General features: G+C 37.2%; 2 protein-coding genes across 3 annotated transcripts in view; one reads left to right on the top strand and one right to left on the bottom strand.

The window, feature by feature from the left end:
• The window catches only part of gigyf1a (GRB10 interacting GYF protein 1a), a 54,662-nt gene extending 38,212 nt beyond the window's left edge, over nucleotides 1-16,450 (bottom strand). For both annotated transcript variants that reach the window (XM_039658566.2, XM_039658567.2), the window contains exons 1-3: nucleotides 16,199-16,450; nucleotides 4,818-5,358; nucleotides 4,130-4,193 (exon numbers count right to left, since the gene is read on the bottom strand). In XM_039658566.2, coding sequence (XP_039514500.2) covers nucleotides 4,130-4,164 — 35 coding nt within the window. In that variant the 5' untranslated portion in view covers nucleotides 4,165-4,193; nucleotides 4,818-5,358; nucleotides 16,199-16,450. The remainder of the gene's footprint in view (nucleotides 1-4,129; nucleotides 4,194-4,817; nucleotides 5,359-16,198) is intronic.
• Nucleotides 16,451-17,292: 842 nt separating this feature from the next.
• Nucleotides 17,293-23,528, top strand: fis1 (fission, mitochondrial 1). Its single transcript, XM_039658780.2, has 5 exons — nucleotides 17,293-17,403; nucleotides 17,926-18,058; nucleotides 19,038-19,114; nucleotides 21,437-21,542; nucleotides 23,018-23,528. Exons 1-5 carry the CDS (start codon nucleotides 17,359-17,361, stop codon nucleotides 23,116-23,118), a joined length of 462 nt encoding a protein of 153 aa, XP_039514714.1. The 5' UTR covers nucleotides 17,293-17,358; the 3' UTR covers nucleotides 23,119-23,528.
• The last annotated feature ends 1,087 nt before the right edge of the window (nucleotides 23,529-24,615 follow it).

Below are 24,615 nucleotides of genomic sequence, written 5' to 3'. Positions count from 1 at the left end.
TCCAGCCCGAAAGAAACAGAATCGCGTGCTCCCGGGCTGGGACACAAATAATCATGAGCAAACTCGACCGGCGAGTGAGCGAGCTCGGGAGATGGAGGGAGAGAAAGAGCGGGGCCCGTCTGCTCAAACTCCACATCCTCGAGCTCAACATCCGAACCCCAGGCCGCGGATCCTCGAGAAGCCTCGGGAGCGCGACGGGGGGAAACGAATTTAGAATCCTTCTCAAAAACCGCAAGCCGAGAGCGGAGAGTTTTTAGAAGTAAATTATCGCAAAATTTACATTTAGAAAAACCCAAAACGGCCTCGCGCGCATGTGAGAAACCCAAACACCTGATGCACTTACTGTGAGGGTCGTCGCTTGCGATGAAGCGAGCACATGGCGGAGAGCAACGTCGATAATCCATTGCAGCTTCACTGGAAGGAGAACAGAGTTCCACTTGTGCAGTCGCTGAAGTGCAAGAATCCGAATAATCCGAAGTAGGCTTAGAAAAACCGAGACGAAGGGCGATGTGATCGCTTCGTGAAGGCAGAGAAATCTGAGGGGAAGATGGCGCACGCGCGTATATGATTATGCGACGTAATTGCGTCGGGGCGGGGCCAGATTGCGCGAGCGCCATCAGCCAATGGATTGGCGTGATTCTATTGGGCTTCAGACAATCGGCATATTCAGAGAATATCCCACTGCGCTATCCGCAGCGTTGAGTGAACCTATGAAAGAGAACAAACGGTTCAAGGTCCAAAAGACAGTTAATAACTGTTTCAGATGCAGCTTCAAATGTCTTTAAACGACACCAGACGATGAATAAGGGTCTTATCATGCGAAACGATCGGTTATTTCAAAGCTTATTCCAAAAATGTAACTTTTCTAAGGACAAATGCTAGCCTTGCTCTATTCTGTGAGGCGTGTTTGTAACGTCACGTAATACGTAATTACGTTCAAAAGGTCACGGGCGACGTAGCCGGAAGTACAGAATCAAAATCGTCCGACATCGTTGTTTTACCTTTTAATTCCTTTTTTTGTAAACGGCGTTTGAGTTAGTTTTCACGTTCAACCTATGCGTTCAACTTGTAGACACTCTGACTCTGTACTTCCGGCTACGTCGCCCGTGACCTTTTGAACGCAATTGCGTATTACGTGACGTCAGAGGTGGAAGTAACGAATTACAACTACTCAGATTACTGTAATTAAGTAGTTTTTTCATGTACTTGTACTTTTATGAGTACATTTTTAAGTCTGTAATTTTCCTTGTACTTGAGTACAAATTAAGTTAAGTAATGTACTTCACTACTTTAAAAATCCCATTAATTACAAAGTACTTGTACAATTTGAATTCAACAATTATTCAAATCTTTGACCAGCATTTGGGTATCCAATGGAAATAACTGATCGTGGGCGGGCCAATAAAAACCCTTGTATTTGGACCGGGAAAAAAAGCCCGGTTTCTGGAGAGCTATTCGTCCTCACACGTCCTTCAGTGTGTATTTTAGTATTATCAAAGAACTTTGCCGTAATGGACATGGAGATTCGAGACACTGATTTCATTGAAAATTCCAAAGAAATACCAGATGACGAATGCCCATGGCCGAACCTGGAGGAGATGTTCTTAAAGAGGAAGGAAAGGAGGCAGCATGCGTTTTATAGAAACTTTGTTTCTGCAGTGATTTCGGCTTACGAGACTTCAGCCTCTAATCTAAAAAAAATACATTATGGTAAATGTATGTGATAGTTCAGTTGTTTTCGTTTTTAAAGTTGGGTAGACCTCACGATAATTTGACTAAAACATCACTTGAAACATGAGCTTGCAGCGTTACTCAGGTGACAAGCACATATACTGTAATAAAGATTTAGCATTGTAAACTTAGATTAAAAAGTTAGATTGTCTGTCATTGTCAACACAATGTTTTATATTGAATCCGTGTTTTAAGCTTAGAATTAGTGTTGGGCGATATGCTCCATTTTCATATCGTCCTATCGTCAGCCTGTGAGATCGGCGATACACGATATTATCGTGAGGGGGCGGGGCTAACTTATTTGATTATTAACTTGATTATTTAGCATACTCATTCATTTGCTTGTTTTATTAGCCTACTTCGTTTTATAAACGAGAATCTTTTTTTCTATTTTGCTAGCAAAGGTGGAGTGTTTAGTAATAGGATCAGGTTATTTCCTGGTATAGTGAGGTAAAAAAAGATCCTAATACTTTTGTTTGTCAACGGGAAATTTACGGACACATTAGCCTATTCTCATGCCGTTACATGCAGCATTTTGACTAGGGCCTATTTCTGCACGAGATGAAAACACGTTTATTTCTTGGGTCAGAAAGAGTCGGAGTTTGCGATATGTGTCCCCCTACCATTGCGCTCTCTGTCTGGATGCACTTCACATGCGCACTTCAGTAAGCACGAAGTACGCGGGTTAATGTGTTTTAAATGCCGGGAGAAACCAAGGGCCAAACGTCTAGCTGAGTCGATCGGTTTATACTTATACTTATGACTTGACTCTGATAAAGGAAAACGGGTTAATGCGTTTACATGACCACATGCATTGTCAAGTTAATTCAGCATAATCGGGTTTAAGAACGTCGTCGCATGTAAACGCGCTCAATCTCTGAAAGTGAAAGTAAAAACGGACTGCTTTCGCCATCTGCATTAACGCCGCGTTCCCTCAGAGACGACGATGATAACGGTAAATAATACTATTTTAGTGATATTATTATTAATACTATTTAGTAATTGTATTGTTTTAGTGTCATTAAACGTTTTGTTAATGTGTTACTGAAACAAATACTGACGGTGCCGTTTTCATCTTAATCTGTAGGAAATTGAATTTTGCGTCTGTTAAAACGAGCACACTTGATAATTTGTGAATGGATCACCTTGCAATTCAATTTTGATGTGGGATGTTTTTTAGTCTGTTTTAAAAACATTCTCTTAGAGGAGTCCTCATTAGTGCGTGTCGGTATTGTTGCAATTGTTATGAGGATGATTGTAAATTTAGGCAAGGCAAATTAATTGTAGTTCCTATTAATTTAATAACAATACTAGCTTTATAATAATAATAGGCATAATAATAATAATTTAATACATTATGGTAAAACGAGCCAATTATCGTATTGATATCGTCAAAGGCATCTGCCATCAGCGATATCTCAGACTATCGTCGATACACGATACTATCGTCTATCGGCACAACCCTACTTAGAATGAAGAGTTTAATAATGACTCTTTCATAAAAACAGTCTCTTGCCGGCCACGACCCACTGGCATAACAGTGTAACTGCACTGATTGACAGTCTGTCTAGATTGCGCATTTGTGTCAGTGCTAAATGCTGATAACTTTTGAAACTTTTGAAATATTAGTAGGGTACTTTTGGGAATCTTTATTGTAAAAAAAAAAAAGAAGTTTATAAATAAATAACCCAATAAGCTTATTTATTTTGTATTATAATTCATTAATAATAATCATATTAGACCATTTTTATAACTTGGTTTCCATAAAAGTAAATAAATATCACAGGGTAAAAAGTAATTAGTACTTGAGTAGTTTTTGAGAGGGGTACTTTGTACTTTTACTTAAGTACATTTTTAACACCAGTACTTTCGCTTGTAATCGAGTATTATTTTAGCAACTACTTGTACTTGTACTTGAGTACAAATTTTCAGTACTCTTTCCACCTCTGCGTGACGTTACAAACGCGCCTCACAGAATAGAGCAAGGCTAGCATTTGTTCTTAGAAAAGTTAAATTTTTGTAATAAGTTTTGAAATAAGCGATCGTTTCGCAAGATAAGACCCTTATTCATCGTCTGATATCGTTTAAAGACATTTGAAGCTGCATCTGAAACTGTTATTAACTGTCTTTTGGACCTTGAACCGTTTGGTTCCCATTGATGTCCATTATATGGAGAAAAATCCTGGAATGTTTTCATCAAAAACCTTAATTTCTTTTCGACTGAGGAAAGAAAGACATGGACATCTTGGATGACATGGGGGTGAGTAAATTATCAGCAAAAGTTTTTTCAAAAGTGAACTATCCCTTTAATATTAAGAGAACAAAGACAAGGGAGGGAGTAAAAAACAGAGATTTGGCAACAAGAGACTAAAATGAAATAGAAAGAAAGGGATTTTACCATTCTGGGCCAAAGTTAAGTGTTTCAGCAGTCATATTCTTCCTTCCTTCTCGGAGGTGAAAGTCTACAAACAAATAAACCTGAACATGAGCGTGCAACCAACTCAAATATTTTGCAAGCACACTTCACGTCATTAGTTTGCACAGATATTTTATTACATTGATTGCAGTGTGCGACTGTGCGCCGACATACTCAGGGCTCCAGATTGACATTTGAGAGCGGGTGCCACTAAGATTGCAGCGCCAGAACCTGATTTGGTAGCAATTTGCTTTAATAAGTGCAGTAACTAATACTATTACATGTTTATTTCTTGGAAATGCACATTTGACTTTCTCACTGGATCTCCCAGCGCTATGTAGTAACAATGTCGCATGCTCGAGATCGGCCAGCGAGTAAACCCGTTCTGAGAGGGTTCTTGGTCCGACTCAGAGCTAACACACTGTCCGCCTCACCGCGCAGCTCGAACAAGAAGCGCGGATTAGCTCCACTTTAGTTTCGTTTGCCATTTTTATATGCAACAGATGGCAGCTCTTATCAGTAGGGCAATACAAAATTTAGTTGCATTAGCAAGAAAAAAGGTCGCAGTCTGGAGCTCTGATAATGCACACACAACTGCAAGACGTGAGTGTGTGTGTGTGTATATATATATATATATATTATTAAATAGTCGTTCATATGTTATTCTTACCCTGTCCAGGGGAGTGGCGCAGGCAAGACTAGGCTGGACCAGGTCTGGGTCAGAGGACTGAAAGGTGTGTGTGTGTGTGTGTGTGTTTCAGAGTAGCTAACTTAAGAGAAAGGAGGGTTATAGCTGCCTTATTCAGGATGTGTGTGCAGGAGAGCAGAAATACAAAAGGTCAGAGATGGTAAGAGCTCTCGTTCACAGCCGATGAAAACAAACAAATATAAAACAACTGGGGAACCAAAACAATGAACGAAAACCCTCTAAAATTAGTAATACCTGTAGGACTGCAAAAACTGCAGAGCTTTGATACTGACGTCTAAAGACGATTGACTGCAGGGAACGAACAAAAGACTAACAAACAAAAAAAAGAGACTAATTTGTTGATAATACAGCTGCCAGAAGCAGTTATGACCACAATAAGCTTCTCTCTTTCTCTATCTGTGTGTGTCTTCCTAACTCTTCCTGTTGTACTGGCAATGCTGTGTGGACCAGGTCCCAGCTGGTGACCCTCTCCTCACGCCGACAATCCCTCTCCCTCCTCTACCTGCAGGAGAAGGAAAGAAAACATTTCAATGTTGTGGAGTAAATGCAAGTACAATAACTAGGGCTACAAGATATTGAAAAAAATGTGATATGTGATTCAATTATGCTTTTCTAGGCATTTTTAGCGGTGATGTTTCAGAATGCAAAATGCGCGAGCATTCACTACCGGCCACACGTAGGGTTGTCACGGTTATGGAATTTCCCTTGCGGTAATGTTGAGTGGCTCAATAGCGCGATATGCGGTATTACCGTCATTTATTTATTCATTTAATTTGTTTATTTCTTAAAGGATTAGTTCACTTTTGAAAAAACTTTTGCTGATAATTTACTCACCCCCATGTCATCCAAGATGTCCATGTCTTTCTTTCCTCAGTCGAAAAGAAATTTAGGTTTTTGATGAAAACATTCCAGGATTTTTCTCCATATAATGGACTTCAATGGGAACCAAACGGTTCAAGGTCCAAAAGACAGTTAATAACAGTTACAGATGCAGCTTCAAATGTCTTTAAACGATATCAGACGATGAATAAGGGTCTTATCATGCGAAACGATCGGTTATTTCAAAGCTTATTCCAAAAATTTAACTTTTCTAAGGACAAATGCTAGCCTTTCTCCATTCTGTGAGGCGCGTTTGCAACGTCACGTAATACGTAATTACGTTCAAAAGGTCACGGGCGACGTAGCCAGAAGTACAGAATCAAAATCGTCCGACATCGTTGTTTTACCTTTTAATTCCTTTTTTGTAAACGGCGTTTGAGTTAGTTTTCACGTTCAACCTATGCGTTCAACTTGTAAACACTCTGACTCTGTACTTCTGGCTACGTCGCCCGTGACCTTTTGAACGCAATTACGTACTACGTGACGTTGCAAACGCGCCTCACAGAATAGAGCAAGGCTAGCATTTGTCCTTAGAAAAGTTACATTTTTGGAATAAGTTTTGAAATAACCGATCGTTTCGCATGATAAGACCCTTATTCATCGTCTGATATCGTTTAAAGACATTTGAAGCTGCATCTGAAACTGTTATTAACTGTCTTTTGGACCTTGAACCATCCGGTTCCCATTGAAGTCCATTATATGGAGAAAAATCCTGGAATGTTTTCATCAAAAACCTAAATTTCTTTTCGACTGAGGAAAGAAAGACATGGACATCTTGGATGACATGGGGGTGAGTAAATTATCAGCAAAAGTTTTTTCAAAAGTGAACTAATCCTTTAATATGTATTTGTTGCTATATAAATAAAGTTTACGATGTGGACAAAAAAACGAGGACATTTTCAGTAACTAATGCAACCGAAACTAAACAGCGTCTACAGTATATGCGCATTGAAAGACTTTCACTCAGCGCTACGATCTTACTGTTACACTGAAATTGTTCAGTCTAACCATTTTCGCTATCATATTATAGAGGGAATGCGCGTGACGTCACCGTCGGCCGGCGTGCCTGCAGTTCCTCACAGTGAGTGGCAAAAAGACTGAGCGGCTGTATGTGTTCAGCGTGAATGCCGCGAAAAACAAACACACACAAATAAAGTGGGAAAGAGCTTTGCGATTGACTGTAGGCCTACAACTAGATTTGACAAAACATCGGAGGTATATTTTCACAGACTGCTATGGAAAGAGGAGCAAATGGATCGCTGCAGTTCACAGAAACAACTGGACTCCAGTCAGCGAAAGGTGGATTTGCAGTTATCATTTTGTGTCAATATGCTGAATTTAGCTATAAAACCATACCCATATATTTTGTATTGTTATATATATTAACGACTCATCAATTTAATATTTATCATTGCATATTCTGCATTATTGGATGTTTTTTTTTAATAAACACCGACCAAAAAAACGTATAAAGTTTTAGGGCTGGACGATATGATGATATATATAGGCTATATATAACACTGATATTAGGGCTGGGCGATATATCGAATATGTACGATGTATCGTTATATTTTTTGAAACGATATGGAATGAGGCAATACCGTTTATGTCGATACAGTAGTTTGATATGAGCACATCTGAAAAATAGCGGAGGTTGCAGTGTGAGCTGCTGCAGTGAAAGTAGCTAGGCTACGTAGTACAATTTGTCCTAAACATGACACAAGCTTATATTAATTGCGCCAAAATCACTTTGATATAGTTAACAAGTTTAAGGCAGCTTGCCGCCCGGTCAAATGCTCTGACAGACACTGTTGCTGACTGACAGATATACTTGCGCTGTTTAATGCGTTTGAGATGTGGTGCTTTTCTCAGTGCTCAACTTACATTTCACATATTCTCCATCTGTAAATGTTAGAAAGTAAAGCAAATATGCCCATTTCACAACAAATATGTCCATGTCAGAAGAGGACGAGCTTCTGCAAGTGAATCTCCGCTAAAATTCATGCTTCCTTGAACGAGCGCCGGCGCGCGCATGCGCGTGAATAGTATTACGTAGTACGCAATAATTCTGACTAAAATAAACATATTGCTAAAATATTTGTTGTTGGAGAAAATAAATGTGCCATATGTGGAATTTTAAACCTACAAGTATATATTTTTAATGAAAGTGAAAGTGATTATAATGGGGTAATCAAATGCAGGCTAATATAATTAGTTTGTGCTTTTGTTTTTGTTTTTATTTTCATTTTTAGTTTAGCTTTTAGTCAATATAAAAACAAAAGCTTTTTGCACATAATATATTGCATAGCCTATATTATATTTGTTTCCATATCCTTCAATATCAACATTGTTTGTAGGATGTCATTGGGCCGAATGTGAATATACTGTATATATATATATATATATATATATATATATTTTTTTTTTTTTAATATAAAGATTTTCTTTATCTAAATAGAAAACGTAGAAAGTACCGAGATATATATCGTATATTGCCATTTGACCAAAAAATATCGAGATATGATTTTTTGGCCATATCGCCCAGCCCTAACTGATATAAGTGATCACCCGGATTTAGACCTACCTATATTATATAAAACGTTCACAGGCAAATTTGCTTTATGTTTAGGTCTTGCTTTTATTTCCCCGGTGTCGAAATCAGGCAAACATAAATGTCAGGCAACACGATTCCTGGCTGCATGTCAATATCCATGGATCACTGGATCTTTAGTAAGTTGTAAGGAACACTATATTGAGTCCAAATCTAGTTTAAATTGATAAAATTGTTCGGTTTAGTCGCATTTCCGCAGTTTTCCGCAGTTATACGAATAGTTAGTGAAATGGCTTATGCTATATAACATCACATGTCGGCTAAATGCAGTTTATTGTAACATTATATATATATATATATTAGGGATGCACCGAATATTCGGCCACCGAAAATTTTCGGCCGAAAATGGCCCAAAAGTGCATTTTCGGTTTTCGGCCGAAAGACTTTTATCACCGAAACAATACGGCCGAAATGTTGTGATGACGCAAACAGAAACCGCGACCTGCACGTGCTTGTCTGAAGCAACATGTCTGCGGTGCGGACGTATTTCAGTGAATCTGAACCCGCGAGGAGACGGAAGCCTTGTTTATCCACCTATATCTGCTCTAAACAATGCGCGCCGCCATGACAACGACTCCGGATGCGAGCGGGTCAAGTATAAACTGTGGAGACTCGCGCTGCGGAGGCAGGCGAAAGTATGCGCGAGTCTCCTCAGACAGCGCGCGCACCGCTCCAAACGGTCGAGGCGTTTATACTGGACCCGCTCTCCGTTGTACTATTCCTTGAAACGACAGGGGACGACTCAAGTAACTGTCCTCTATCTTTCTTCTTCTCACCGATTCCTAATGGTTAAACACATGACAATGTTTATTTTTTAGTATACCACCACCAATACAAAAATAATCATGTAAAACCCAGTAAACCCTGAGATTATTACTTGTGTGACATTACAAAAAAATATATATGGGAACATGTATGTATAGAACTAAATTAATGCTCTCTTAAATATTTTCTACATTCACTAAACATGTTTCGTTAAGTTTCATGTACATTTGTATTAATCATGGACCTTTGTTCATTTAAAAAGGCTTTTTATGCTATTGTATGCTAAATTTTTAAAATGTAAGAAACTAATTTAGACGTGCAAAGGGTGCTGGTGTGATGAGAAGAAGTTCGCACTCGGCTTTGTTTTTATGAGAGAACATTTAATTTTAAAACCTTTCTGCAGGCCATTAGATTATTATTTAATGTACACATGAGTGGGGTCAAAAACATTTTAGTTTGAATTTTATTTTATACTGTCCATTGTGCTAAATAAATATTTGCATAATTTGTAATTGATTTATTCTTTGAAAATTTTATATTAATTTATGCAATTGCAATGCCTTGATTTTAACGTTTGTACACAGTCATAGCCATAAATGCAATGATACTGATAATTGGCATAATTTCTTTCGGTGTTTCGGTTTTTGGTTTTCGGCCTTGGTTTCCTCTTTTTCGGTTTTCGGTTTCGGCCAAGAATTTTCATTTCGGTGCATCCCAAATATATATATATATATATATATAAATACACACACATGCTTGTATACATTTAAGAAATATTTTCATGTATATTCTGTATATAGATTTATATATAATTTATATTATATATAAATATTTTATGTATAAATAATACTTTTTTCTTAAATATACATGCATGTGTTTGTATTTATATATATATATATACACACATCTTATTTTGGATGCGATTAATCGTTTGACAGCCCTATTTTAACATCAGTGTAAACCTAACTAGCTTAGTTAGGTTTATTTAACAAGACATTATATACTTATTATATAATAATTGAAAGTTGCAGAAGTTATTCAGGCAAGAGCAGTGTGTGATTTTCTCATATGCTGCGTCCCAATTCGCATACTATCCATCCTAAATAGTATTCGAAAATAGAATTAGTACGCCCCAAATCGTAGTATGTTGAAATGAGTGTTTCAAATATACCCGGATGGTCTACTTTTTCCGGTCAGAATCCGAAGTGTAGATCGACGCACACTCTAACGGCTGATATTGCCCACTAGGGCTGCAACAACTAATCGATAAAATCGATTATAATCGATTATGAAAATCGTTGTCAACGAATGTCATTATCGATTAGTTGGTCTGATTACGTCACGGGGATTGTTTACATGCTACATGCGCTTCTTACATGCGCTTCATGAGGCACACACGCAGTCTCTCTCCCTCACCGGTCTGTGCGCAACACGGACGGTTTGGAGCACATTATCTTCTGTCTCGCATGCGCACTCTTGATTCCGTGAGTTTGAACTAATTTGCGGGCATCAGGAAACCGCTATCAATATGCAGCATACACGAAAATCATTCACCTTTCGGCAAATTCGCCGTTTTGAAACCAAAATAGGTGACCTGCGTTAATCGTGTATACTTTATGAAGCCATACTGTAGTATAATGTGAGATAGAAATGTATATTTAAGTCATTAAATTCAAGTTAACGTAAGCTTTTCCCTCCACTGCGGCTGTCAGTCATTCTCTATTCGGTGTTCAAACAGCGCGTCGCGTTACAACAGTTAACATGATGATCTCTTTCCAAGATGATTCAATGTTATTATTATAATTGATCCGTAGATAAAGGTCTATGGTTTCGTAATATAATGACTATCTTGCTAGACTTTTATTGCTGTAACTTAATCACTTTCTACTGAGTGTCTGTTAGATCACAACACTAGAGTAGACTCGGCGCACTATAATTGTTCTTCACGTGCACAGTAGCCTAACTGAAATTTAAAACTGTTAAAAGAAAAGGCTTAATAAACTATTGCAAAGATACTACACAGTCAATATTGCTTCCTCACTAAACAGCTGTGCATCTGATTTTTACGATGTTTTTCATGAATGTATAACAACAATACAAAGAGCAATGTGTAACGTTTTACCAGAGATAGTGCTACACTTATTGTCTCTTATTTTTTCCCCACTAAGGAATGTTTTTTTCACTAAATGTTCAGATTTTATAAAATTATTGTGCACTTGTGATTTTTCTAAGTTTTTCTGAGTTATCCACTAATCTAGTTTACAATAGCATTTTTGTCATAGGTTATGGTCATATATATTTTTTTTATTTGTTGTTTTTCTATATAATGAAGTTGTCTGTATTAAGAAGATTGTTTAACACACAAAAGAGTATGGTTTTTAGGGTTTTATTTAGTTATAATAAACAAAAAAATGAAATAATTTTTTTATCCGATTAATCGAAAAAATAATCGTCCGATTAATCGATTATCAAAATAATCGTTAGTTGCAGCCCTATTGCCCACAAACCATTGCGCGTTGGACGAGGATCAGAGGGCTCTGCGAGGATTCGGTTAGAACTACAAACACGAGTAAAAAGTGTTAAAAAACTACAGACACGTAGTCGATACGGAGGACGCGCGAGTCCCCGCGGTTGTGTAGAGAGGTTTAGATAAAGAGCTTTGAGTGATTAATTATCAGTATCTAAACTGACACAAATGAATTTATTCAATGTTGTCCACATTATATTGCATTTGCAGCAGCTTTGTGAACTTTTGTAAAGTCACGTTTAGCCATTACGTTTTAAATGCAATGCATCATTATATTCAATTTGCAAACACGAGGAGAGCATGAAAGACCCACAACTGGCAGATGAACGTGCTCTCCGAAACGGTAGGAAATAAAATTAGATAGAACGGAGGATTTTAACTGTGACAAGATGATTGACAGGGCAGTTTACGGTGACAGGATGCACGCAGCACGCGACAGAGCTGTCCGTTAAAGATGACGTGATAGTATGTCCCAAAGCTTACCTACTCTTTTGCTACACACTCAAAAGTATGTACTTTTTCCTCACAAAAAGAGTACATACTTTTAGGGCGTAGTATAAGTAAGCAAATTGGGACGCAGCAATAGTCTTTTATTGTTTGATTAACATTACAGCCTCAAAGGGAAGCAGGTTTATTAGGTTACTGTCACTTTAAGAGCTGCACGGAACCAATATATTATTACATGCACGCTTTCTTTCTCAACTGATTAGACAGCTTAAAGGGATTGTCCCCCAAAAATTACATTTCTATCATTAATTACTCGCCCTCACGTCGTTCCAAACCCGTAAGACTTTCGTTCATCTCCAGAACACAAATGAAGATCTTTTTGATGAAATCTGAGAGCTCTCTGTCCCTCCATTGACAGCTATGCTATGCATAAAAATAACCTTTCTCCAGGGCTCGACATAAGCAATGGCCCGATGGCCCGGGGCCAGTAAAAGAGTATGTCGGGCTAGTTGATTGGCCAGTCACTTGCCCGCGCGGGCCAGTAACTGGCGATCAGCAAAACAAACAGCAAACGTCATAAACAGTGTGGCGCGAAGAGTGTCAATGTTAAAATGCCAAAGAACTACGAGGCTGGACATTCCTAGAGTCATGGAAAACACAGTACACCTGGTAGGGATGGATGCGTACTCGGTATTAAACGGGATTGAATTTTGAAAGACCGCTGTATCGCTAAGCTCGGACGTTACTGTTATTGCTGTCGCTGGAGAAATACATAGGCTATCATTTATTATTGCTATAAAAAAATTAACCTTCTCGTTGAGTCGCCAGCCATGTCTAGGCCTATATATAATAAAATTAAACCATTTGTCTGTGATGCATTTTGCTATTCGCGCAGTCCAGAAGAGAGAGAGAGAGAGAGAGAGAGAGAGAGAGATCTCACGCGGTGCCACAGCGCGCACAACACCTGACGGAGGACAGAATGGTCAAAATGACTGGCTTGGAGATTCACTTTATCACGCGGTGCCACAGCGCGCACAACACCTGACGGAGGACAGAATGGTCAAAATGACTGGCTTGGAGATTCACTTAAACAGTTTATGTCTAAAATGGACGCAGTTATGGAAATAGTTGGGAGAAAATAATGGTGCCCAGTAGTAGACTTACATCTGCACTCGTTCTTAAAGGGGAAGCAGTCTACTATACATTACTGCGAATCAAACAACTAAAGGCAAAAAGAAAATCACTCACTGCTCTTGAATGAATACTTTAGCTTTAATAAGTAAGATGATGAGACTGAGGGAAAAAGAGAGAGAGAGTGATCGAGATGAGGAGAGAGCAGGTATTGACAAATAATCTACTGGACGCTGAAATTAGGTTATCCCAAAGCGCCATATAGGACGCTTTTGCAAAAGCGTAAATATTCAACGCACATGGCACCCTTTAACGTAAAATAAGACGCAGATATATTTGGGCAGAAGGCGCCCCCTAGTGGTCTAACCCTTACCCTACACCATACCTAAACTTAACCATAACCGAAGCGTCTCATTAGACGTTAAAGGGTGCCATGTGCGTTGGATATTTACGCTTTTGCAAAAGCGTTGTATATGGCGCTTTGGGATGAGAATGCGTTGGTTATTTTTGCATGTGTCCAGGGTCTCTCTCTTAATTCCTGAACTTCCTTCACTGTTTTGATTAATCCTAATGTATACAATAAATACAGTTTAATGGAAAAGTGATTTTCCTTGTATTTCTTTCAGGGCCAGTCAAAATATAGAAGGGGCCAGCAAAACTCTGATCTACTGGCCCCGGGGGCCAGTGGGGATTTTTTTTTATGTTGAGCCCTGCCTTTCTCCTTAAAAAAATATTCTTTAAGATATTGTCTCTTAAAGAAACGTGACCACAGACAAACCTAAATAGACCTGTCTTCGGGGAAACATGGTGTTATCTTAAAAACTGTTCATTTGTGGCAAAGTTCCCCTCAAGTTTGCCAGAAGCAAGGCCTATATTTTGGAAAGGGCAAGTGCAGCTAGATTCAAGCTAATCCTTTTCTAGATTATTGACATCTGCACAGCACAACTAGAAGGGTTTGTGCAATCAGAAAAACACGGAGATGGAAAAGACACATTTAACTGCACCCACAGATGTCATAGCAACTGAAATATCCAAGCAACCGAACAAACCAGTGAGAATAAATAGTATTCACTGGGGGAGTAGGGCTCTTACACAAAGTAACCTACAACACGAGAATGCATGTGTCAGCCCAACAACAACTAGGCTAAAGACACCTGTAACCTAAACCTCAATTATAAATACATTAGTATGCCTGAGAGTGCTCATAATTCATTGCTGAACTACAATGTCATGTGAACAGTTGCCAAATAACAGCAAACAGCTGGTTCAAACAGGAGAGAAAACATCATTCAACCAACAGTTTAAAAAACTAATTTAACAACCCTTTATATATACATACACACTAATAAAGCCATTCACATTAACAAATACATGTTTAACTGTTTTAATATTATTGATGATACTAAAACACAAGTTTTTAATATGCATGTTTATAGTAATTTCATGTGCACTAGTTGTTTGTCTAAACTGAGTTGTCTCAAAGTAAACTACAACTTGAATATAATTTGATTAACTAAAATTAACTTAAAAATTATCTGACTTAATAAAGTGCTACTTATTAAAACTGTCTTTCGTATCAATGCTGATAAAACTGTCATATGCTCAACTCATAAACATTTTAAGTTGCAGGTGTTTGTTTACCTGGATGTTCTTGATGTTAAGTTTTCAGATTGATATAACTATATGATCAAGGTGAGCAAAAGAGTTGTTAGTATTAAATCATTTTTTTTCTTAGGGCTGTGAAACGATTAATCACGATTAAATCGCATCCAAAATAAAAGTTTGTGTTTACATAATATATGTGTGTGTGGTGTGTATAATTATTTTGTATATGTAAATACACACACATGCATGTATTTAATAAATATTTGCATGTATATACAAAATTTATATTAAACATAAGTATAAATATTTGATATATTAATAACACATTTTTCTTAAATATATACATGCATATGTGTGTATTCATATATACAAAATAATACACGCATATATTATGTAAACACAAACTTTTATTTTGGATGCGATTAATCGCAAATCGTTTCACAGCCCTATTATTCATTATGATGTTGAAATGACATTGTCAGATGACATTGTGACAGATTTAACATCCTTTTATGAAATGCTTAAACATTGTTCACTCTTTAAAAAAAATTGCATCGAGGCTTTCTTTTCTCAGAAAGAATGTGAAAGTGTGAGATATTGGTTATATTTACAGTTTTAAACTATTTAAATATAATTTAAATCGATTTTATACACTTAGAGCAATATGTTATCGCGGTTTTTGATACATTAATTTTTATATCGTGCAGCACTAACTTCTCTCCAAATGCCAAATTATAACTTGCCGGTTCTTGCTTCAATGAGTCAATAAGCTGCTGGTTCCGCTCAGACGGATTCAGTCCAGTTCGTGAACCAACCCGTTCCGCGAATCGGTTCAACCAAATCACTAAAAAGATTCGACTCAAAAGAAAGAGTCGTTCGCGAATGGGACATAACCACCACAACCAACTAACTATTTTCCTCAATCCATTCATATCTGACATGTCCTCGCGTTGTACGCCCAGAAAAGACGACTATTTTGTCACAGACACGATGTCGCTGTCCAATACCTACTGCTTCAATGACACCGACCATATATGAGCAGATTGAAGTCGTTTTTCTATCGATTGGAGGAGCTTAGAGGGGCGTCGCGTGCTCGGGGGAGTGTGCACGCGGCACCCCTCCAAAATCCACTCCGGTGCTTCCCTTGGCCTTCAACCCACGGCCACAGTTGCCTTCCCAAACATACAGAAGCCTCTCTGCTTAAACCAGCACAATGTATGTCCACGGAACCAAGAGCTGGCCTCTAATGCACATTTGCTGCTCGCATACACACTGACCTACCCCTTCCAAGTTTGCATAAAACTTAATGCAACATCCATCTGCCATTAAACGCTTCAGACATTCAAGGAGAGAGAGAGGCGCACAGTTGACACTGACCGTATTTCTGGAGCTGTCGATGCGATTTTTACTGTCCAGTCGCCCCGTCGAACTCTACGATCTTCACTTTGGATGCATGTGCAGTTGTTTGTGTTCTGTGCTCCTCCTCGAGAATCGTGTTCCGTTTTTACGGTTTTTTGCTCTCTCTTTCTCTCTCTCCCTCTCCAATGGTCGTTGCGTGTTGATGTCTAGTACGCTCTTGTTGTTTGTGTTTTAGGGAAGATGGCCGTCCTACTCGGGTATACCACGTGACCGGAGTGTGTCGAGTTGCTCTCAGAGGCGCGTGAAGAGAGTGACACCTAACGGAAGACTTGAAATGACAACCGGAAATGCTTTGTCCATAATAAAAGTCACAATAATTATATTGCTAAAATCATTGGACCGAATTAATAAACACACACACAATTAAGTAAATAAGCCTATCCACACAAATATGGTACTACTACGTCATATTGATAATAACTAGTAATTGTAGTAGGTTTTGTTTCCAACTAATTTGTTTAGACAATAAAGTTTTAAGTTTTCAAGCTCTTATTGGATTATTTAACTTGTTAACGAAACGTTATGAGCACGGCCATCATATTTCAAATTGTTTTGCGCAATTATTTATCGTGTTTAATATCATTGGTGGTGGGTTGGGATCTGGTGGGGATAAACATCTTTGGAATTAAATTGATAAGACTATTCGAAACTTTATGTAACGTTACCCCAAATAGACAATTCAATGACAGTTTCTCCCTTTTTAGAATAATTTCTTCACATAGATGTCTCGTTTACCTTAACACAACATTTCAATCATTTAATCAACAAAGTTCTGGGTTTAATATTTAAGATGTCAGGAAACGAGAGTCATGCACTACGGTTTTTAGTCTTTTATTTATGTATTTGAGCTTCGTATAAAAAATGACTATAATAAATTGAATATACTATCACGAATAATACGAAGATTGTTTTGAAAAAAAAAATATTAATACCATATTTTTAAGGATTCTGGAGTACCAAACACATGTTAATCATTTCAGGGCCATGATATATATTAAAATACCATGGTCATGGTTTATTAAAAATGGGAAGACAGATACAACGGAATATGACGTTATCACTGTCTTTTATTTTGACAACTTCGTGAACAAGCTAGTGTTGTTGGATTTTCCGCGAACATGGAGGCGATTGTGTCAGATGTAGTGGCACCAGAAGATCTAAAGGTAAAACATTTTAATTCTCGCCTTTAACGACTGCGAATCCAAAATGAAATCGATAAAGGTTATATGTAGCAAAATCATCGCTATTCGGTTATAATCGGAAGTTTCAGTTGACGCAGCTCTAAGTTACTAAACCGCATCAAAACAACAACAATGAACATGACGTAGCTGCTATGTCTGTTGATGTATCCACAACTCAATGTTAGCAAAGACTTTACACACAGTCTTAAAGGGATTTTGTTGTAAGTTAATGACTTATGTAAGACTAGACCTGCATACACCCTTCAGATAAAAATATACCTATTTTATTAGTTTTGTCACACCTACCATTTGACCTATTACATAAATGGAAAGAGATGATTCTCTGCTATAACTCACGATGGAGACAAATTCTTTCTATAAAAGTTAGTCTGTGTTTGTCGGCCAGGGGGAGCACATGATCCTGACATCATCCTCCCACTGATGCAACTGAGTGAATCTGATTCCCAGTACCCATCCACTGATGGGACTTTTTTTCTCTTCCAGAGGTTTGAGAAGAAGTATAATGCAGAGCTGTTGAAAGGACCTGTTTCAAAGGAAACCACCTTTGAATACGCCTGGTGTTTGATCAGAAGCAAGTACACAAATGATATTGTAAAAGGCATTCATCTTTTGGAAGGTCAGTACTTCAGCAAGTCTTAGTTTTTGGTTAAGGGATAGTTCACCCAAAAATGAAAATCCTGTCAGCATTTACTCACTCTCATGTCGTTCCAAATCTGTATGAGTTTCTATCTTCTGTTGATCACATTAAAGGGATAGTTCACTTTGAAAGTAATTTTTGGTATGTTTTAGCTTACCTCAAGGGCATCCAAGATGTAGGTGTCTTTGTTTCCGCAAGTAGTTTCAATTTTGATATTTTAGGGTCAAACCGTTTTTGTCTGTCAGTCATATAATGCAGGTCTATGGTCACCACCTCAAAGAGCATGCACAGAGAAGTCCAAATCAAACATGATTTAACCACAGTCACAAAGCGCCCGCACCCTCAGAACACTTGGACGTGGCTATGGTTACAAGAGGTAAAAACTATATAAATACTGTTCGTTTTCTCACACAAACCGCTCGTTTCGTGTCTTAGGCCATCAATGTGTACTTACATTTACGAGTCATTAAATCATGTTTAATTTGGACTTCTCTGTGAATGCTCTTTGAGGTGGTAACCATAGACCTCCATTATATGACTGACAGAAAAGAATGGTTTGACCTAAAAATATCAAAATTGAAAATACTGTGGAAACAAAGACACATACATCTTGGATGCCCTTGAGGTAAGATAAAACATATCAAAAATAAATTTCAAAGTGAACTATCCCTTTTAAAGAGATTTTGAAGAATGTTGGTAATCAAACAGTTGATGGTAGCCAGAAAAAATACTATGCAAGTCAATGGCTACAACTCAACTGTCTGGTTAGCAACTTTCTTCAAAATCTCTTTAATGTGTTCAACAGAAGAAAGAAACTCATACAGGTTTGGAACGACATGAGAGTGAGCAGGTGATGACAGAAGTTTAACTATCCCTTTAGTTTGGGCCTGCTTGTGGTCCAGCTTTAATGTTCTTGACTTCAAATTCAGTAAAACGTGATTAATTTTTCTTTTGCCAGAACTGGTTCAAGCGAGTAAAAAAGACGATCAGAGAGATTTTCTCTTCTACCTGGCTGTTGCAAACTACAGACTCAAGGTGGGTTAGTATTTTCCCAGACAAATCCAAGTTGTTATCTGGGACGATGATGACGTCACTGCTAATGTTGTTGTTTTTTATATCACATATCTTTGTCATCTAATTAAATCAGTGTTTCTCAACTATGTTCCTGGAAGCCTATGACTTTACTGCATAATTTCAGTTTGGTCACTTTATTGTCACTTCATTATATAAACAAGTGGAATGTATAAACGGTTCAATCAGAGTTTCAGATGAAGTAGCTGTGTTAGACGTAAACCTGTTGAGGCCGTCCTGCTCATATTTTACCCCAACATCATGGAAAAAGCATACACTCTAAGGCCCGTCCACACTACTGCGTTTTTGTTTAAAAACGGAGAATTAAAACGAAAACGATCTCCGTCCACACCAGCGTTTTACCTGCGTATTAGAATTTATCTCCGTCCACACTAAAACAACTGAAAACGTGGATCACGTGACCATTCACCAACACTGGGCATGCGCGCGCTGGTGTAAACAGTGGTTGGCGAATCAGGGAAGGACACGTCATGACTGATAACACCCAATCATAGAGCCGTCGTCGTTTGTAAACTCCTCCTCCACACTAAAACGCCCTCCGGAGATTCAAAATGCAGCTGCAGCGTTTCTAAACTTCTCCGTTTTAGGTCTTCGTTTTTCCCGTTTTAGTCTGGACGGGAGGTGCAAACGTAGCAAAAGGTCTCCGTTTTTAAACGAAAACGCAGTAGTGTGGACAGGGCCTAAAAAATGCTGGGTTGTTTCAACCCAAACTGGGGTTAAAAATGTAATTAAACAATTTACAGTTGAAAGCGAAAGTTGATCTTGGGTTAAAATTTTAAAATTACATTTTTAACCCAACATTTGGGTTTGTCCATATTTGACCCAAATTTAATGTGGACAAACCCAAATGTTGGGTTAAAAATGTAATTAATTTAACATTTTAACCCAACTTCAACTTTCGCTTTCAACTGTAAATTGTTTCATTATATTTTTAACCCAACATTTGGGTTTGTCCACATTAAATTTGGGTCAAATATGGACAAACCCAAATGTTGGGTTAAAAATGTAATTTTAAAATTTTAACCCAACTTCAACTTTCAACTGTAAATTGTTTAATTACATTTTTAACCCAACATTTGGGTTTGTCCACATTTGACCCAAGTTTAATATGGACAAACCCAAATGTTGGGTTAAAAATGTAATTAATTTAACATTTTAACCCAACTTCAACTTACGCTTTCAGCTGTAAATTGTTTCATTATATTTTTAACCCAGCATTTGGGTTTGTCCACATTAAATTTGGGTCAAATATGGACAAACCTAAATGTTGGGTTAAAATGTAATTAATCAATTTACAGTTGAAAGTGAAAGTTGAAGTTATGTTAAAATTTTAAAATTACATTTTTAACACAACATTTGGGTTTGTCCATTTTTGACCCAAATTTGATATGGACAAACCCAAATGTTGGGTTAAAAATGTAATTTTAAAATTTTAACCCAACTTCAACTTTCAACTGTAAATTGTTTAATTACATTTTTAACCCAACATTTGGGTTTGTCCATATTTGACCCAAATTTAGGTTGACACAACCCAGCATTTTTTAGAGTGTATGTAGTGGCAGTGGCACCTATTGTGCGTTTAATTCTTCTGTACCACCTTTTGAAGTCAGTCAAATTGTAACCAGTATTTGAAACACGAGCAAACCACAATATTCTTTTTAAATGTTTACTTCTAAAACATAAAACAAAAACTGTTACATGGGGTACGCACGGTCAAAAAACTGTGTTGCTTCCAACGTCTCTAACTTCAAACCAAAAAAAATCCAATCACTTGCGTTATGACGTAGTGCGATCTGACTGGAAGCTCAAAATAATTAAATCTAAGCATTACTAAATATACATTTTAAATCCAAAAATAAGTAAAATAATAATTCTTATAAACCTTCATGAAATATTTTCTTACTATTTTTACTAAATTATTAATTCAGGTGAACTAATCCCTATGTGGCTCTTACAGTGTATATATATTGAATGCCTCTTTTTAAAGATGTATTTTATTCTCATCAATGAATTTACTTGACCAAAAATACAGTAAAAGCCTCAAAATATTATTAGAAAATAAAATAGCTTTTCTGTTTTCATATATTTTAAAGTGTAATATATTCCTGTGATGAAAGCTGATTTTCAGCATCATTACTCCAGTCTTCAGTGTCACGTGATCTTTCAGAAGTCATTCTCATAATAAGGGAGATGTATGAATGTAATCTTTCTCACTTTGTTTAGCTCTATTTACCACCCTGCATCTATCTTTTCTTCTCTTCTCAGGAGTATGAGAAAGCACTGAAGTACATTCGTACTCTGCTGAAGACTGAACCAGGTAACAAACAGGCCCTGGAACTGGAGAAACTCATCAACGATGCGCTAAGAAAAGGTGAGATACAACGACAGACAAGACAAACATCAGTCAGTGGCCTTATTAAATAGGATTTTGTGACATACGCTACCATTCAAAATTAAAACCAAAAAAATAATATGTTTTTTTTTTAAAGAATGAACGCATTTAACTCTGCAAGGACTCCCCTAAAAATCAGCATATTAGCATCATATGAATAATAGAGAAATCGCTGCTTAAAATTAAGCTTTGTCGATATGCCAAATATACTGCTGATAACCAGTGGCAGTGTCCTGCATAACAGAAGGAATGGAAACGCACGTGTATATTTTATAGCCCGACCGATAAAGGATTTTGAAGGCCGATACAAATATTTTTGGGTTTTAAAATCCGATATTCCGATATATCGGCCGATATTTATTTATTTATTTTTTGTCATGCTTATTTGAGTTTAGAGAACTGATGGAGATGTTCTTTTAATTGTTATTCAAGCAATGTATGTATTGTGACCAACTCAACGAGTGTTGCCAACAGGGACGGTGTAGAGTGCCCTCTGGTGGACAAACTATACAACTCCAACACTCATGACATGGTTCAAGCGTGTTTCGTCCGTTTTTATTTTATTTTCGAAATATTAATTTATCGGCCATTATAACCGATACCGATAGTTTGGAAAATGCCTAATATCGGCCGATTATATCGGTCTACCGATATATCGGTCTGGCTCTAGTATATTGTCATACAACCAATGTTGTAGAAAGTTACGTTTCAAAGTTATGCATTATTGCGTTACTCGCTAAAAAAGTAACTAATTGTATTATTTAGTTACTTTTTATAGAATGTAATGGGTTACTTTTTCTCATCCGGGCTGGGCTGTTTTTATTTTTAATAACAAAAAAATTATATTTTTGCCAAACATAAAGGGCCTTTCACATCAAATGTGAAATGAATAAGCTTCGGGCTGAAGGAAATGTAAATTTACTCAAAATGCAACTCAGTACAGTTGAGGCCAGCATCAAAGACTTTAAAGTGAGATTAAATACGTAAAGTATATTTGTGTAATTCAACATTGAATTATTGCAGGTTTGTATAATATTCTGATTTTACATTTCACTGTTTTTATTCATTTTTAAGGAATACTGAATCTGTTTTTGTGCAAGTGAGATGATTAAATGCTCAAGTTTAGTCTAGAACTACAGTAACCATCATGTTCACACACACAACGATTTATCTCAACATGAGGACAAGGAGAGCTGTCATTCAAATGTGGAAACAAAGTAACTATTTGAAAAACTCATATATTTTCTTGTAAAATCAAAAGTAAAGCGTTACTTTACTAGTTACTTGAAAAAAGTAATCTGATTACATTTCTTGTAACACTGCTTACAACAACCATGTTTACATGAATATTGTGATATCATAAATCAATGAAGACCTCCAGCAGATGCACATGTAAACATACTCAATCTGTTGCATTAAAGATACAAGTGAAGAAATCTCTCCGTTCTTTTCAGATGGCTTGGTTGGCATGGCGATCGTTGGCGGTATCGGATTAGGTGTGGCCGGATTGGCTGGTCTTATTGGTTTGGCCGTGTCCAAAGGTGCAAAGTCCTAATGTGACGTTTCTGAGAAGCGTACTTTGATTCCTTTCCTGTTCAGAAAAGAGACTTAATGATTTCATAAAATCTTATAATCACATAAAAACTATAAGGAAGCCTATCCCTTTTTTATTTTGTATTATTCTGCCATGCCTTTCATAATTACGCCAGCTCTTTTTGGTATGTATAGAAATGTGGGGTTGGAATAAACTAAAAACTATGTTTTATTTCTCTGTAATCATTAAATTGTTTTAATGCAGTTCATCTACCGATGATTGCCAAAGATTTGTCGTTATGGATGAGGTGTATTGTAATAGCATGCACCTTTAATATATAACTGCATTTACACTAATGGTAATCAATATTTTGATAACTTAAGTAAGACCTCACATGTGTTAAAGAATTAAAATGTGTGTTTGCTAAAGTGTATTTGCGTGCCTTGCACATTATTTGTCTGGTTTGTTTGGAAGTGTCATGCGTGACCTGGGTCAACCTTGTAATTCATTTTCTTACAAGTCACAGTTCATCAACCGTCGGTTTAAATGTGCTGTGGACTGTGAAAGTGTGTGTGTGTGTGTGTGTATCTGTACGACTTTAATTTCTGCTCCTACTGAAACACAGATCTGCATGATTCATTGTTAAAAGATCTCGATTCAAACACCCACACAATCCTATTTCTAATTTTTATTGACTTTTAAACCTTTGACAGGTACACTGTGTTCATGCTAATCGTCGTGTACAGCACGAAACGGATTCACAAAACATATTTTTTAACCTTACAGATATCATTATTTCTGTCTTATGCAGTTTATCAAAGAGGTACTGGGATAAATGCTTATATTATAGATATAAAATCACCTTTTCTCCCAGTTTTGTTTGTCCTCCACTCATGCTAATGTAAGTTTTATTTCAGTTTGATGTCCTGTTGTACTGCCTAGTAAGGTTTATAATGATTTTATATTATGTTTGCCTAAGACTGGATTCCCTTAAAGGAGTAGTTCACTTTAAAAAAAAAAACTTTTGCTGATAATTTACTCACCCCCATGTCATCCAAGATGTCCATGTCTTTCTTTCTTCAGTCGAAAAGAAATTAAGGATTTTGATGAAAACATTCCAGGATTTTTCTCCATATAATGGACTTCAATGGGAACCAAATGGTTTAAGGTCCAAAAGACAGTTTCAGTGCAAACTGAAAACTGTTCAACGGGCTTTAAACGATTTCAGACGATGAATAATGGTCTTATCAAGCGAAACGATCGCTCATTTCAAAAATAAATAAAAGTTTAAGTTTTATAAGCTTAAATGCTTGTCTTGCCCTGTTCTGTGATGCGCGTTCGTGACTCTCCTGTTCGAATCAAAATGAACAAATCTTTTTTCGAGTTATTTGGTTCATTCAACGAACGGAAAGAACGAAATGACTCGTTCGTTTTGATGAACGAGTTCGAACAGGAGAGTCACGAACGCTCATCACAGAACAGAGCAAGGCGAGCATTTGAGCTTATAAAACTTAAACT

The sequence above is a fragment of the Pimephales promelas genome, chromosome 1 (genome assembly GCF_988280905.1).
Source record: "Pimephales promelas chromosome 1, fPimPro1.hap1.1, whole genome shotgun sequence".
Lineage (NCBI taxonomy): Eukaryota > Metazoa > Chordata > Actinopteri > Cypriniformes > Leuciscidae > Pimephales > Pimephales promelas.
Note: the sequence above shows the minus strand (reverse complement) of the source record. Positions and strands in the feature narration are given on the sequence as shown.